The 15766-nt window shown below is 43.6% G+C and overlaps 1 protein-coding gene across 1 annotated transcript; it reads left to right on the top strand.

Annotated features, from left to right (window-relative positions):
* Window positions 1–1781: 1781 nt before the first annotated feature.
* On the top strand, window positions 1782–6780 carry LOC135936283 (transmembrane protease serine 9-like). Its single transcript, XM_065479042.1, has 12 exons — window positions 1782–1920; window positions 3827–3973; window positions 4029–4132; window positions 4206–4382; window positions 4440–4461; window positions 5178–5297; window positions 5359–5529; window positions 5579–5809; window positions 5867–5967; window positions 6023–6193; window positions 6254–6413; window positions 6473–6780. Exons 1-12 carry the CDS (start codon window positions 1830–1832, stop codon window positions 6688–6690), a joined length of 1713 nt encoding a protein of 570 aa, XP_065335114.1. The 5' UTR covers window positions 1782–1829; the 3' UTR covers window positions 6691–6780.
* Window positions 6781–15766: the final 8986 nt, after the last annotated feature.

Below are 15766 nucleotides of genomic sequence, written 5' to 3'. Positions count from 1 at the left end.
TTGCTATCAGAAGACTGCTTTTTATTATCTTTTCTGTATTTTAGTTCATTTTTGCGCTTACCAAATAAGATGCGCTTTGATTTACTAACATTAATTTAATATACACAATTGGACAAATTGTTGTTACTAAATCGACTGCCTCTACCGTAGAAATTATCAAAAATTTTAGAACCAGCGCTTCCAGGGCCTAGAATCAACGCAGTTTGCCTTAATATCGTGAAATTAATGGTATTACTCATTACTCTGCCAAAATGCAACAAATTGGATAAGAAAAAAGGTAGGTTTAGTGAGCACCAAAAGAGCTTTTGCACAGAGAGCTGCGCGAATGACAACAAGGTCAAAAAGTCATCGGTGGGGCGCCGTGGCGGACTCTGGCTCAAGTCTCGGCCTCGTTCATCCTCTTCACGCCGAGACAGACGGCCAAAGTACAAGTATCGCCTTCTATTGCCAATTTAAATATTAATTTTAGCCGACGCGAATCCTCAACAACGGCACAGTGTGGAAATACGATAGTTCCCGTGTTAGGAGCTCTCAGCTCTTTTAAAAACTTTTTTATTTAAAATTAACTAAAAGGATCGTTGCAAATAAAAAAAATTGGTTGCAATTCTGGCAGCAATTATTGCATTACAGACAATTTCCAGAGGGATAATAATTTCATATCAACGAGAGCATTGTTAAATTTTTATAGTTTGGTTTCAATAAAATTTTCCTGAAATATTATAAGACTAAAACTAGGGGGTCTGTTCCCCATCAGCGACCAAAGTAGCGTGCGTTGAATGATGACTTGATGAGCCTGCCTGTTATCTAGCATTAACCAGCTTGCCTCTCTGTCTAAGTGAAATCGACAAAGATACTCCGCGCATTCCAAACGATTTTGTGTTATTTCCCATGGATTACAGCTGCGCGGGAGAAGAGCGAGCATTTTTTACCTGCTCCAAAGAAATATCTACTCCGCACCTGCTGCACGTCTTCAGCAAAAAGATAGCAGCCGTTTGTTACAGAATATGAAGTCGTTGCCCACGGGATGTGCTGAGCAGAGGTTAAAAAGGAAAATCTGGACCTGGACTCTAGTCTCTCTTCCTTATGCTGGCGAAAGACGCCTCGAAGGCTCGGGGGATGAATTTGACACCACTTGGACCAGTCAGTGATTGGAAAAAGGAATTATCAGGCGTGGAAGACGCCAAGGCTCGCTCTACGTTAGAGGTAAAATTAGGAAAAAGCATATTTTATATACATAAAAATGAAGCTATTGTTTCGCGTTGGGTCTGCTGACGTGCGTTGGGGCACAACACGCGACACTGTGTTTGCTGAGCACGTGTTCAGCCAGAACTGATGTCCTACTGGCTCTTGGCCATGAAATCACGTGCACTCGAGATGAAAACAAGAGGTCAAAGGCCTCAGACGCGAATCCGGCTGGCTTGATATTGAACTTTGCTTCCACGCTCTCCTCGCAACAGAGACAGAAAATTGGAGCTGAGCCAACTTAACCACAAAGTGCAGTGTTTGCAATGTAAAAATGTTAAAATAATTATTGGGAAAAGGGGATAATATATTTCTTGAGGTGTGTGTTTATTAGGTCCCCAATGATGGACCTAAAATATTAATTCAGCTACCAAAGAAGAGAAAATGTTTGCCCCGCTTGTTTACACAATTAGTGGCGATAACGGTATGACGCACTTTAGCGAGAGAGGTCAATCGCCAACTGGAGGTCAAGTGACCGAAAGTATATTTTTAAGTGCTAACGATTGATGATTTATTCAGACTGGGAGTGCCGTGGGAGACGGTCGCAGCAGCAGCCCTGGTCCATCGCGCGCAGAGAAGAAATCACGATGAGGCTTGGACTTCTCGTCCTCCTCGGCCTCGCGCTTTGCGCCGCACAAACGGCAGACAATGAGACCGACCCCTACTTTCCAGCTCCGTGTAAGTTTCTTACTTAACTTCTAAATCGCTCCCCCAAAATTCTGGGTAAAAAAAAATCAGCATTGATGGACGCCAACCCCGGCTGGTCGACGCGGGGCGGTGCCCAATGAAGTGTTCGAGGGTCAGAATTAGAGTGCTTATAACGAGAGTGAGATGGCTAGGCCGACCGACGCGACTGTGGCCTGCGCACTGCCGCATCCCTATCTCTCCCCATGTTAAAATGCGCGCACGCGGTTGGCGCTACAGCTAAATTCATGAAGCCACCCGCGGACTTATTGGTGTCAATCGAACGCGCACGAGTCGTTTTATCATATAACTCGGAACCGAGCCTGAAAACAAAAGCGCTTTCGAGAATTCCACCGCTGAAATCTAACCATTTCGTTTCGCTGCGAGCTCCGACAGCGACGATCGCACCCGAGCGCCAGCGGCTGTCGGCGAAGCACGCATCACCATGGCAACCAGACAACAAGTGAAATTCACTTGTTGTCAGGAAATGGGCAGATTCCAGCGGTGGAATTCTCGAAAGCGCTTTTGTTTTCAGGCTCGGTTCCGAGTTGAATAATAAAACGACTCGTGCGCGTTCGATTGACACCAATAAGTCCGCGGGTGGTTTCATGAATTTAGCTGTAGCGCCAACCGCGTGCGCGCATTTTAACATGGGGAGAGATAGGGATGCGGCAGTGCGCAGGCCACAGTCGCGTCGGTCGGCCTAGCCATCTCACTCTCGTTATAAGCACTCTAGTCAGAATCACCCTCGGGCCCATTGGAGCATTAAGTAAAAAATTATAACAAACTGTAACTTTTTGCGTCGATTTTTGGGGGGTGGAAGTCCCGGGTTGGGATGGAGGTTTAGCCCAACAGACGCGGAATTTTCGGCGAGAACAGCCATCATTGGTTTTTGGTCGTGCGTCTCATAGGAGCCGAGCTATGAATTTTCAAAGGTGAAAAAACGCGGTTTTTGATATTTCAAAATATTGGTTTTCGGGGCCTGGCTGGGGCCCCGAGGACCGGCGGGCGGTGATTTCTGCACCAGATGATGCGCCTCGGTGGTGCGTGTCCACCCGTGTGCGGTTTTTCAAATACGAACCATTTTTATAAAAACAGCGAAATTCTTTCGGCAAAATTTATGAAAAATTTCAAATTTTTTACACCGGGACCCATGGTTTAGTCGGATATGTCGCCTAGCCAACTCACTTATTAAACCATTTTGTGGAAATTTTATCAAAATCGTTCGAAGGGCTTGAGCGGTGCGGTGGAATTTTTGCGAAAACTCGCGCGCGCACTCGCGAATGGGGAACAAAATCGAGCAAAACTCACGGTCAATTTACACGCAATTTATCTGACAATCTTTTGAGGCCAAGTACCACCCGATCCCAAGTGCATATTTCAACAAGATCGATTTAAAAATTAAAAAACGTGATTTTTAATGAATAAAATAGGAAATCGGAAATTATTGGCGATTGTTTCAAAACACGGACTCCAAATGGGATGCCACCCACCGTGAATGACCAACGCGCGTCTGCATACTGAATTTGGAATATTTTGAGCTCTTAGAAAAATTAAAAATCGATTTTCCGTGTTTTCGAGCCGTCCGTTGCGATTGCGATGAGTGCGCGGGTGCCAGCGGTGGTTTTATTTTCCTAAAATTTCGACCACGAGCCCTCATCGGAGCGGCCCGTCGGGCGCCCACAGGGCCAAGCGGCGCGTGCCACTTTTCTCCAAAAATATTTTGTTGCCCTATTTAGTTTAGATGATCGAAATTTTCAAACATTTTCGGCCGAACTTAATTTGACGGATCCTTAAATAAGTTATTGTTAATACGAAATGGAATATAGTAAACCTGTCAATAATTAAAGTCACCACTCGGCTTTGCTAGCTCGAACTTACATTTTATTTTCCCTCGCAGATTTTGACGAAGGAGAAAACTTGAGTAGCCAGAACTGTGGAAACGAAGCATCTTGGAACAAATGGATCGTTTTTGTTAAACAAAATAGTACTAGACAACTTTGCTATCCATTTATCGCTATCTCTCAAAGGACTCTTCTTGGACTGGGTAAAATGAATATCTTTCCTAAGATCATCAGCGACAAAGATATTTTATTGTCTAGGTAATAATTGTCCTTGGATAACAAATGATACAACTAATCTACGGGTCATTCCGAGCTATTGTTTGGGCAAAACACAAGAGGAATGCATCAGAAATTCCGTCAAAGTAATTATTTTATCATTTTCAGCATAACCATTGCTATCACCTTGTTTATTCATGTCTTTTTCAATTATTAAAGGTGCTGAATGTAATTGACACTGACATACATCCAACGGCTGATTTAAAATTCAAGATTTGGATTACTGAGAAAATGCCGAGTGAGCTCGTTACTCCCATTTGTTTGTTCAACCGTGACAACGTAATGGACTTGCAACTTCAAAGAGAATCACCATACTTTGAATTGTCAATATCTTCCGTATTTTCAAACTACTTTTCGCAGTGTCGTAGATTAATTTTGAATTTAATTTTATAGGATCCTCCACCATATATCCCAAGTAAGTTTTTCAGATCCACTATTTGAAGATTATTTTAATTAGAAATTAACGACCTTTAAAATTTAACAAGTCGTATATTTTTTAACAAATTAAATGCTGGGCGCCGATTAGATTTATTGGCAGTATTTTAACTTCCTAATAATCAATGTCCACCTTTTCAATTTATTTAATAAACATGTTTATGTGTGATGTGCGCGCGCGCGTGTGTGTATTGCATATTTTTTAACAGTCAATGTCAGGCGTAAGAATGACTTTTTTATTCTCAGCATGAAATTCCTACTAACGTTAATAATATGCAAAATATTTATAGCTTGCATGTTAAATTAAAGTTATTTTGTCTTGTTTTATCCTTTTTTCTATGTCAAAATCAATTTTGTATCACACGAAAGTTGATCTAAAATCATTTGAAAGGAATAATGTCTTCAGAGATAAATTGATGGATCAAAATCAATAATAATATAAGCATTTATATATTGATCCTTTTGAGCCATTCCCAGCAAGTAGGAAATGTAATGGAAACTATTTCAGTTCTTGGAAAAATGAATTTATACAATTTACAACAAAATATGAACAAATAAAGGCTGTTTGAGCTAGTTTTCACATTTTCTGTCACTTCAGAGGATTAACATTTTCTTCCCTGATTTCGAGAGATATTTATAGACCCATTAAAATGTAAACTTTATGATTTTTTGCGTCGTATTTGTCAAATTTTACAGTATATAATGTGACGGGCCAAAGCAACTGTAACAGGATTCTAAGCAGTGCTCAATTGGAAGATTTGAAAACTAAAAATATTCCCATCCAGAATATCCTGTGTGTCAAGCTAACCAAAATGAGTAAGATTTATAAAAAATAAGTCTAACTCAATTTCAATAATGCTCATTTAATGTCACACAGACTCTCAGTATCTGATCAAATTCTACAAAGGACGGTATTTCTTGAGAGGAGTAAAATATTATCGGAACTACCATTTTTACATTGATTTATTGCCATACATTGACGACATCGCAAGGCAAACAAAAGATATTCCTGCTCTACGCCCGGTCCCGCAAACAAAACAGCCAAGAGGTAATTTAACATATAAAGGTTCATATCAATTTTATTTATCTTTAAAAAGGATTCAAAGCATCAGACAACCTCAGTTTCCCAAACTGTGGAAGGAAACCGACGTCAACGAGAAGGAGACGCGGAATTGTTGATTCTTCTGAAGATTTGCAACCGACTAGACATATTTTGGGCGGAATCATAGCTCAGACCGGCAACCACCCTTGGCATGTTTACATTGAGAATTATATGGCTAGAACAACCTGTGGCGGGACATTGATTTCGCCGACAGCAGTTTTGACTGGTAGTGAAGCAAACAACTGAATAATTTCATGACTTCACCTTGGAAAATTCTTTCCAGCTGCACATTGCATTTATGGATCAGAAGTAGAGGACTTTATAGTTTCTCTTGGGCTCTATGATAAAAGACAAAGATCAGTTCCTGGTGTTCAGACAAGATTGGTTTTTACCGTCCACGTAAAATATTCTTTTCCATAATTATTTTGTAAACATTTAGGTTACCAGACTGATCGTGCACCCGAAATATGACTCAGCGGAATTCAACAGCGACATCGGACTCATGATTTTGAACAAAAAAATTGAAATAACCGACCATGTCCAACCAATTTGCTTGTGGAACGACGACTCTGACTCTAACTTGGCTCGCGTGGCTGGAACTGAAGCTATGGTATAAATTGTACGTGAATTCGAAAAATAGATTTAATTTTTGGTTTATTTTCTGCTAAAGGCGGTTGGATTCGGGCTTGTCGACAACCACACGCGCACAGATGAACTGCTACAAGCTCGACTGCCGATTAGAGGTCACAGAGAGTGCTTCTTGTCAAGCAGGAGGTTTTTTGGGAAATTTTTACGACCGGGAGACAATTTTTGCGCCGGCTACACGAACGGTTAGCACACCCCTCATTTATCCAATACTGATTGATTTAAATTTTATTAATTAACTCAGGAACGACCACCTGCAACGGGGACAGCGGAGGCAGCCTTTCCATCGAAAAAAACGGCCGTTGGTTTATCAGGGGCATTGTCAGCTTTGGAAAATCGAAAAAAGTTATGTTTGAGGGCGAAGAAAGATCGTTCTGTCACCCAAATCAATATACGTTATTCGTTGACGTCGCAAATTACGTGGACTGGATCGTGGAAAATACGCCGGAAATTTCATTCTGAAATTAAAAGCGGAAAGAAGTTTGTCAAATGAATTGATAGTTATTCAATAGAAAAATGTAGATGGAAAGAATATAATAATATCTTATTGATATGTTTCTAAAGATGAACACTTGGGTGTTCGCGCGCTGGCGCCACTTTCGTTTTGGTTTGGTGACTCCTCTAAAAAAAATCAGTACTGACAAGCCAAGCAAAGCCAGTGTTTATGTTCTTTGGTGTTCCCTGAGTTAGATGAATCCAGAAGGGTCGTGGACCCTTGCTAATGGCTGGCGAGGACGCAGTAACTTCGGGTGACGAAAGGAAGAAGGGCAAGAAGTTAACAAGTGGCGACGAGGATATTGTAGCGGACCGCGAGAATTTGGTAGTGGTGCACCGCGTGCGCGTCAGAGCCGGCCGCCATTACGTAATCTAGACGCGGTGAAGGTCACAAAAGCATGGAAAATCAAGGCCATCCGATGTCAGACGGGGATCAAGAGCAGCCGAGTCGTAGAGAAGGGCCAAGAAGAGGGAAAAGGCCGGATCCGTTCAATCCAAACGGACCGTTATCGTTCGAAGAATATCTACAAAGGTGGGCATTTCATTTTCGAGTCCAGAAAATTTCTGACGCTGAGGAAAAACGAGACTACTTTGTGGACAGCCAGGATGATAAGACGTTCAGCATTATCAGTAAAATCTGCACGCCTAAATCGCCGGAAGAAACGTCATTTGAAGTGATTACGGCGAGGCTATCGCAATACTTCATGAGGAACGAGCCGCAGAGGATTGTGTATCAGGACCAGTTTAACCAGCGTGTGCAAGGACCTCAAGAGCCGGCTGCAGAGTATATTGCAGAGCTGTCAAGCTTGGCTACGAAGAGCGGGCTCAAGGCGCGAGAGGAGTTGCTGGTGCCCAAGATTATTAGTGGATTGAAAAACATGAAACTGAAAGAAGAGTTCCTGGCTGAGGAATCAGAAAAGTTGACTTGGGATTTTGTTACAGCAAAGATTTATGCTCATGAACGTGCTGCGTTGAGTGCGCAGTCATTGTCCAGCCCACCTGCAGTGCACCAATTGGGTGAGTCGGCGAGGAAGTTTGGAAAAAAAGGCCAGTTCCAGAAGTATCAGCGTGGACAGGGAGTTGGCCTAGAGGACCAGAAGAAGCCTGTTTGCTCTGGTTGTGGCCGCAGACATGAACGCTCAGAATGCTCGTTTAAGGACGCGGAGTGTTTTATCTGCAAGAAAAAGGGTCACATTGCTAGGGTTTGTAAGGCTAAAGAGAAAAGGGGTAGTGCGCACCATGTGCAGGAAGAGGAGGAGGTGGATGATGGACAAGAGGACGCCGTCACCAACTATTTGTTGCAGATTGAGGCGATGCCGAAGGCAAAGCAGAAGAAAATAGAAGTGAAAATTCCTCTGGCAGGTCGCGAGTTAGCGATGGAAGTGGACACGGGGGCAACCTATTCTCTGATTGGTTGGCCTACGTTTGTGGACTATTTCAAGGATGGCAACTGTCTCCAGCCGAGTGACGTGAAGATGAAGGCCTGGGGACAAAGTGGAGACATCCGAGCAGCAGGAAAAGTCGTGGTGCAGCTCACGCCAGTGGGAAAGCCGCCAGTGACGCTAGACCTGCTAGTTATGGAAAACGAAGGGCCTGCTTTGATTGGTAGGAATTGGTTCAAGCCACTGGGGATCTCGGTGTATGTCCCGGAGCTGAGATATGCTAAGACAAGCCCCAGGGTCTCCGAGGCTGTGGATGTGCCTCGGGTTTTCCACATGACGCAGCTGCCGCCAGAATTGAGTGAGTTTGCTGATGTCTTTGAGCCAGTGCTGGGCAGGTACAAGGGGGCACCTGTGCACATTCCGTTGAAGCCTGAAGCAAAGCCTAGACAGCTGCCAGCCCGAAACGTACCGTTTGGCCTCAGAGAAAAAGCAGGAAAAGCACTAGATGAACTAGAAAGAAAGAAAGTGATTGAAAAAATTATGTTCAGTGAGTGGGCTACGCCTGTAGTGTATGTAGAAAAGGGTGATTCAGTGCGGTTGTGCGCCGATTTTTCGGCAACCGTGAACCCTGCTTGTGCTTCGGCTGATTTCCCACTGCCTTCCATGGACCAGCTGATCTCCGGTGTGAAGCCTGGAAGTCATTTTGCCAAGATCGACCTAGCGGATGCCTACTTGCAGTTTGAAGTGGATGAAGAGTCATCTAAGCTGCTGACCATTAGCACTCATAAAGGTAGATACCGGTTCTTGAGATTGCCCCCAGGGCTGTCCATCTGCCCTGCATTGTTCCAAGAAAAGAACCAATCATTGGTCGGGCACATTCCTGGGGTAAAAGTATACTTTGATGATGTGCTCATCGTGGCCGACTCAAAGGAGGAGTTGGTCACGAGAACACGAGCAGTGCTACACATCTACCAAGAACATGGGTTAAAAGTGAAGCTCTCAAAGTGCATTTTCGATGTTACAGCGTTGGAGTTCCTCGGCTACAGCTTTACTCCAGAAGGGGTGCGACCGACGCCAGAGAAGCTGAAGGCATTGGAAGATATGAGAGTTCCTGAAAATGCAGATGAGCTGCGTGCCTGGCTTGGGTATGTGAATTATTATGATAGATTCATTCCAAGTAAGGCCGCAATCTTGACCCCGGTCTACAGGCTGCTGAAGAAAGGCGTCCCTTTTACATGGTCGGAAAAGTGCCAGGAGGCTTGGGACCGTCTCAAAAGAATGCTGCTAAAGCGCTTCGCGTTAGCCTACTTCGATCCCGCTAAGCCACTCCGCTTGGCGTGCGATGGAAGCAAAAGGGGAGTCGGAGCTGTGCTGAGTCAGCTAGATGAAACGGGAACTGAGGTACCAGTCATGTGCGTGTCCCGAACACTTAAGAAAAGTGAACTGAACTATTCACAGATCGAAGTGGAGGCTCTGTCGATCGTGTGGGCCGTCAAGAAACTCAAGAAATATTTGTGGGGCTTGCCGTTCGAGTTGATTACAGACCATAAACCGCTGCTTGGAATCTTCGCTAAAGGCAAGCCTATGGCTGAAGATTTGCCCTCGAAGTTGAAGAGGTATTGCGTGTTTCTGAGAGATTTCAACTTTTCGCTCGTTCACAAGCCGGGGAAAAGGCATGCTAATGCAGATGTCTTGTCCAGGTTGTCACTGCCGTGCACTGAGGAGGAGGATGAAGAAGAAGAAAGCCGCATCGCTTTCCTCCAAATCATAGAGAATAAGGACCAGCTGTCGCTACAGACGTTCCAAGATGAAACCAAAGTGGACGAGCAACTTCAGTTAGTCTACAGTTGCATTTTGCAAGGTAAACACCCAGCATGTTTGCCCCAGGGGTTTGAAGAATTTAAGAAAAGATGGTCTCAGTTGAAAGTGACTAATGGGGTGTTGGCGTTTGCAGATAGGGCAGTTGTCCCAAGCCGTATACGAACAAGGGTGCTGGAATTGCTGCATAGCAATCACTTTGGGCAGACGAGAATGAAAGCGCTGGCCAGGCAATTTTTTTGGTGGCCACACATGGATGAAGAGATTACCAGAGTGAGCGTCTGCTGCCAGCCATGTGCCTTGTTCAATAGAGCGCCATCAAGAGCGCCTATCATCCCATGGTCGGTGCCTCATCGTCCATGGGGACGGGTACACCTGGATTTCTTCGAAGTCTCCAGAGGAAAAACGTTCATCGTGGCAGCCGACGGATTGTCAGGGTGGATTGACGCCGAATCTACGAAAAACATGGACACAGAAACAGCTATCAAGTTCTGCAGGAAGCTGTTTAGAATGCAAGGCTTGTGTGATATTTTGGTGTGCGACAATGGACCGGCATTCAGAGCCCAGGAGTTCAAGAAATTCTGTGAATGGCAAGGAATTGAACTGATTTTTTCTCCTCCGTACAGCCCGCAGACCAATGGATTGGCTGAAAGGGCTGTGCAAACAGTGAAAACGTTCCTGAAGAAGGTTCCGGAGAGGGAATGGCCTGCAAAGTTGGACAGTTTTCTCTTGGGCCACAACTCAACACCGCTGGTGGCCACCGGAGTTGCCCCGGCTGAGTTTAACTTAGGCCGACGGCCACAGACCGTGCTCGACAGGCTGCGCCCGGAGATGGCTTTCATTCAACGCCAGAGCAACAGAGACAAACAAGCAGTGGCGGCAGTTGAAAATGTGCCAAAGATACCAGTTCCTGCGCAAGCCGCTGTTTGTAGGAGTTACAGGGATCCTAAAATTAGATGGGAGCCAGCTCAGGTCGTACGAGCCCTGGGCCCTAGACGAGTGCTATTGCAGACGAGCCATGGACCAGTCGAGAGGCATGTGGATCAGGTTAAATTACAGCCAGCAGGCCAGGTACCAGGGAGTGGTGCCGTGCAAGTTGACGACAATCTGCCTCAGATTTACCCTGAGCCCCTTCAAACACCACTGGAAGTGCCTGAACTAAGGTTGGAGGAGGAGCACCCACCATCGGAGCCTGGTACAGCCTCTCCGGTAAAGCCGACAACGCCGGTACGGGAGATGAAAACGCGTCCGAAGAGAGAAGTAAGATTGCCAGCGAGATTCAAGGACTATGTGCTGGACTAGAAGAGGCTGATAATATGATGTGTCACACAAGAAGAGTGAGAGTTTCGTTCTGGTGCTAAGTCAAGGTCGGTGTGTAATTTTGACGGGTCATGTGGGTTCTTTCTGTTTTATAATAGTTTTATTTTGTCATTAATTTGCCAAATTAGTTGTTCTGTTCAAACTAAGGTTGGAGGAGTTGATATGTTTCTAAAGATGAACACTTGGGTGTTCGCGCGCTGGCGCCACTTTCGTTTTGGTTTGGTGACTCCTCTAAAAAAAATCAGTACTGACAAGCCAAGCAAAGCCAGTGTTTATGTTCTTTGGTGTTCCCTGAGTTAGATGAATCCAGAAGGGTCGTGGACCCTTGCTAATGGCTGGCGAGGACGCAGTAACTTCGGGTGACGAAAGGAAGAAGGGCAAGAAGTTAACACTTATCAAAATATTTTTTCTTTGGGTTGTTCAGAATAAATTGTTTTTAAATTTTGATTGCTCGACTTTTAATATGAAACCCACAGAGATGAAATTATTTTAGGCTTTTCACACATTTGCGAGGCCTGGTCTCCCAATTTTATCTTCCGACGTGAATCCACTCTTCAGTTTTAGCATCTACACACTTAGCAGGTAATGAAGCAATTAAATAAATAAAGCAGAAAAACATGACCAAAAGGAAAAATTTCGAAAAATTATGCAGCGCGTGTCTCACGTTTGCTATTAGATGACAGCTTTAATTATCTTTGATGTAATTTATTTTCAATTTTGCACCTACCAAATAAGATGCGCTTTGATTTACTAACAATAATTTAATATAACTCGACATTTATTAATGCTAAATTTATATTTCCACTTAAGTTAATTTAAATAAGAAGCATACACATGCCTCAGGTTACCGTTTTTATAACGTCGTTTGGTTAAATCTGATTGTTTTAGTCATAAATTTCTTGCAGGGCCTAGGATCAACGCAGTCTGCCTTAATTTCGTACAATTAGTGATATTACTAATTACTCTGCCAAAATGCAACAAATTGGATAATAAAAAAGGTAGGCATAGTGAGCACCAAAAGAGCTTTTGCACCGAGAGCTGCGCGAATGAAAAAAAGGTCAAGAAATCATCAGTGGGGTGTCGTGGCAGACACTGGCTCAAGTCTCGGTCCGCGGCCTCTTTCATCCTCTTCACGCCGAAACAGACGACCAAAGTGCAATTATTAATTCCTTCTCTTGCCAAATAAATAATAGTTTTAGCTGACGCGAATCCTCAAAGGCGGGACTGTGTCGAAATACGGTAATTCCTATGCACTTAACTTTTTTTATTAACTTATGTGTTTAAATTGACCCAAAAGATCTTTGCAAATTAATAAAAATAGGTTGGAATACAGTGCGTGACCAATTCTGGCAGCAATTATTGCAACAGACAATTTCTGGAGAGTAATATTTTCAGATCAACGAGAGCTCTGTTAATTTTAAATAGTTTGGTTCCAATAGTTTTTCCTGTTTTATTTAAATTTAAAGACTAGTAGAGGAGTAGGGTGTCTCTTCCCAGTCAGCCACCCAAGTAGCGGGCGCTGAGTTATGAACCTGCCTGTATCTAACATTTACCAGCTCACCCCTCTGTCAGGGTGAACGCGACACAAAGACCCACCGCGCATTATTCCAACCTCTTTTGTGTTTTTCCCTTAGAATGCAACTGCGCGGGAGAAGAGTGAGTACTTTATTTTACCTGCTCCAAAAATATCTACACCACCTGCTGCGCGTCTTGCGTCTTCAGCCCCAACATAAAAAATAGGTATGCTGGTTCCAGAATTTAAAAAAAAAATCAAACAAACATAATAAGACGGGGAAGAAAAAATCACCAGAAAGAAATTATATTAGAAATTTTTAATTAATTAATTCCAAAGAATAAATGGTGGAGTTTCTGCCCAACTTGCATAAAAGGATGATTTACATTGCAAAAGTATTCTGGTTTTTTAATTAATTTAATTCAAAAATTTACTTGGAAACAGAATTGTCTACTGTGCATTAATTGTGACAAAATTGCGACTAAATCAGCGGTGACGAGCCAAGCAGAGCTCGCCGCCGCGGCCGTTAAATTATTACAGGCGGTTCAGAATTAATTAAGTCGAGCGAGAAAAATTAATAGCGGCAGAGCAGTATACGGCGCCGTCGTCATCTTGGTTCATCGGATTTAAATCTGCCGATTTTCAATGAATAATTTTTATTTTACTTTCATGATAGCAGAGGAAGTATCCACGAACCAATTAATTATTGGGGAATTTACTAAAATTCGACTAGATAAATCGTAATATGAAGTTTCTAGGGGTTTTCCATAATATTTGATAATCACTTTTCCCTTAATTCAATTACGTAAATTAGTCACAATCCCTGCGTCGTGACTTGCGAATCCAAAGCGGCACAATATTTTTTTTTTAATTCCTTCAGAGTGAATGGATCTATTCACAAAATTTAACAACGAAGCAAAAAGTGAAAAAAAATCACTTACCGGTGAGACAGTCGGATGAGAGCACGCGCGTGGCAAGTTTGTGCAGGAAGCTCGAGGAGGTTGAAGTTGGCGCACAACGTGATTGGAAAGGCCATCAGTCGGTTCATCAGCCTCAGGCACTCCCAACAGTGCCAAGCGCCGGCGACCCTCGATGATTGAGAAGCTCTGGAAAAAAACATGAATTTTTAGCTGGATATGGAGGAGATGACAGAAATGTTTATTGAGAACATTTTGTTGGAGCCTTAAAATATTGATGACCCTGAGCGCAGGGGGGAAACTGACTTAATATCCAGGCTATGAGCATTTCCCGAAGAAAAAGTTGGCCAAAAAAGCCTCTCTCGAGTTCTCCTCGCTCTCGGCTTCGACTCCTTCAGCTGCCAGTTAATAATGTATTTGGTTGTTATCTCATTTGCGTTGCGCTCACGCAGGGCGTTTGCATCTGGGTGGGCCGCCACCTTTAGCCTCAGGTCTCAATCAGGGGGCGCGCACACGATCGTCTTTTCATGCGCAGGTCTTTCCGTGCGCGCCTCCAGGTCGGTCACCAACACCTCCTGGGAGCGAGGTTTGTTGTGCTTGATGCCACCTTTTCCAAGAATTGCAGCCCAAAATGCGCGTCAAGGAGGGTCAAATTCAGGGAAATGCTATTTTGTGTGTTTGCGAAGCAGCTCTAAAGGCAAAATGCAGCTGCTTCTTATTTTCTCTTTTCCATCATCATTATGCCAGTAATAAAAGAATAAACACTCTGTTCTGTATGAAGACTGACCTCACAAAGACTTTTGGCCGTGGTCTTCAAGCCACTCTCCTCATTTTGCAACTTGTCCTGCTAGAGGCCATTCCTGAAAGAAAAGAAATTCGCTTTTATTTACATAGCCCAAAAACAGAACCAATTTCTGGTTTTCAAAGCAAGAATTTCAAGAATAGAATTATTGTTCCGATGGAATTTCCCCAGACCTTGATCGGAGGTTGAGGGTTGTTGCGGGGAGGTTTGCCTCGGTGGCCTCCAGAAGAGGGAGTCAGACTGAGAGGGCGTGCTTTTTGAAAGGGTGTCCGCAGCTCAGGTTTGCGAGCTCTTGTCCACGCGAAGACTCTGCTGCTGGCAGCCGGCAGGTTACGGGTACATAACATACTAACATAGACGACTACGGAACTAGTGGGTGTGGTCGATCGGAGAAGGTTGGCACTACTGCGGGCGGCTGACAATAAGTGGCGGTGACCAGGACCAACTAGCATCTCGGGCTGGCCTGTGTTGTTTCATTGGAAAATAATTAATCAACTTTCTCCGCTGCCAGCACAATAAATTTAACTCGTTTTGAACGGCGGAAAGTAATAATTAAAATACTCAACAAAAGAAAAACTAAAACTGGAAATCCGCCCAAAATTCCATACTTGTTTCTTTTAATTTGAGTTAGTAAAATAAATTTAATTCTCTGTCGCGGAATAACCAGCACAATGAATTTGACGAATTTTGAACTGCCTCAAGTAATTAAAATTCGAAAACTTTTAATTTAAGGAAAAGATTAAAACATGGGCATGATGTCATGGGAAAGGCATGACCTGCGGTACCCTATTAACCTTTTTCAGGGTACCACGTGACCTGAGATCCGCTCCCAAGCCGATTTTTAATATTTTTTCAGTAATTTCGGGCACATTTGGCGTTGCTTTTCGACCATTTGTGTCCCTTTACCTTCAACGACCTCCTCAGGTCGTGCAACCTGAGCACTTTAGCTGTATATTTGAGTCTTTCGGTCAATTTTACCACCAAAAAGTCACTTTTGTTTCAATTGAATTAAAATTCCAGGTGATGGGCACCCTCTGGCAGTTGAGCCACCAAAGCCAGGAAACATTTTATCAGGAATTCATGTCAAACGCAATTTTTGGAAGTAAATCCAAAAATACATCATTATTATTGTTCTTTTACTTACAAAAATTCTGATCAGGGTATTCAGACATGGCGACTCAGCCAGGTGGTGCAGCGGCAGAGCATGTACTACAACGGACCAATTAACCTGCTGCAGCACATCCTCAAGCACCTGTCGAGTCGGTCAAGGACAAGAAACTGCGCCTTTTCG

The sequence above is a fragment of the Cloeon dipterum genome, chromosome 2, assembly GCF_949628265.1.
Source record: "Cloeon dipterum chromosome 2, ieCloDipt1.1, whole genome shotgun sequence".
Lineage (NCBI taxonomy): Eukaryota > Metazoa > Arthropoda > Insecta > Ephemeroptera > Baetidae > Cloeon > Cloeon dipterum.
The sequence above is the reverse complement of the archived record's forward strand: the minus strand, read 5'-3'. Positions and strand labels throughout refer to the sequence as shown.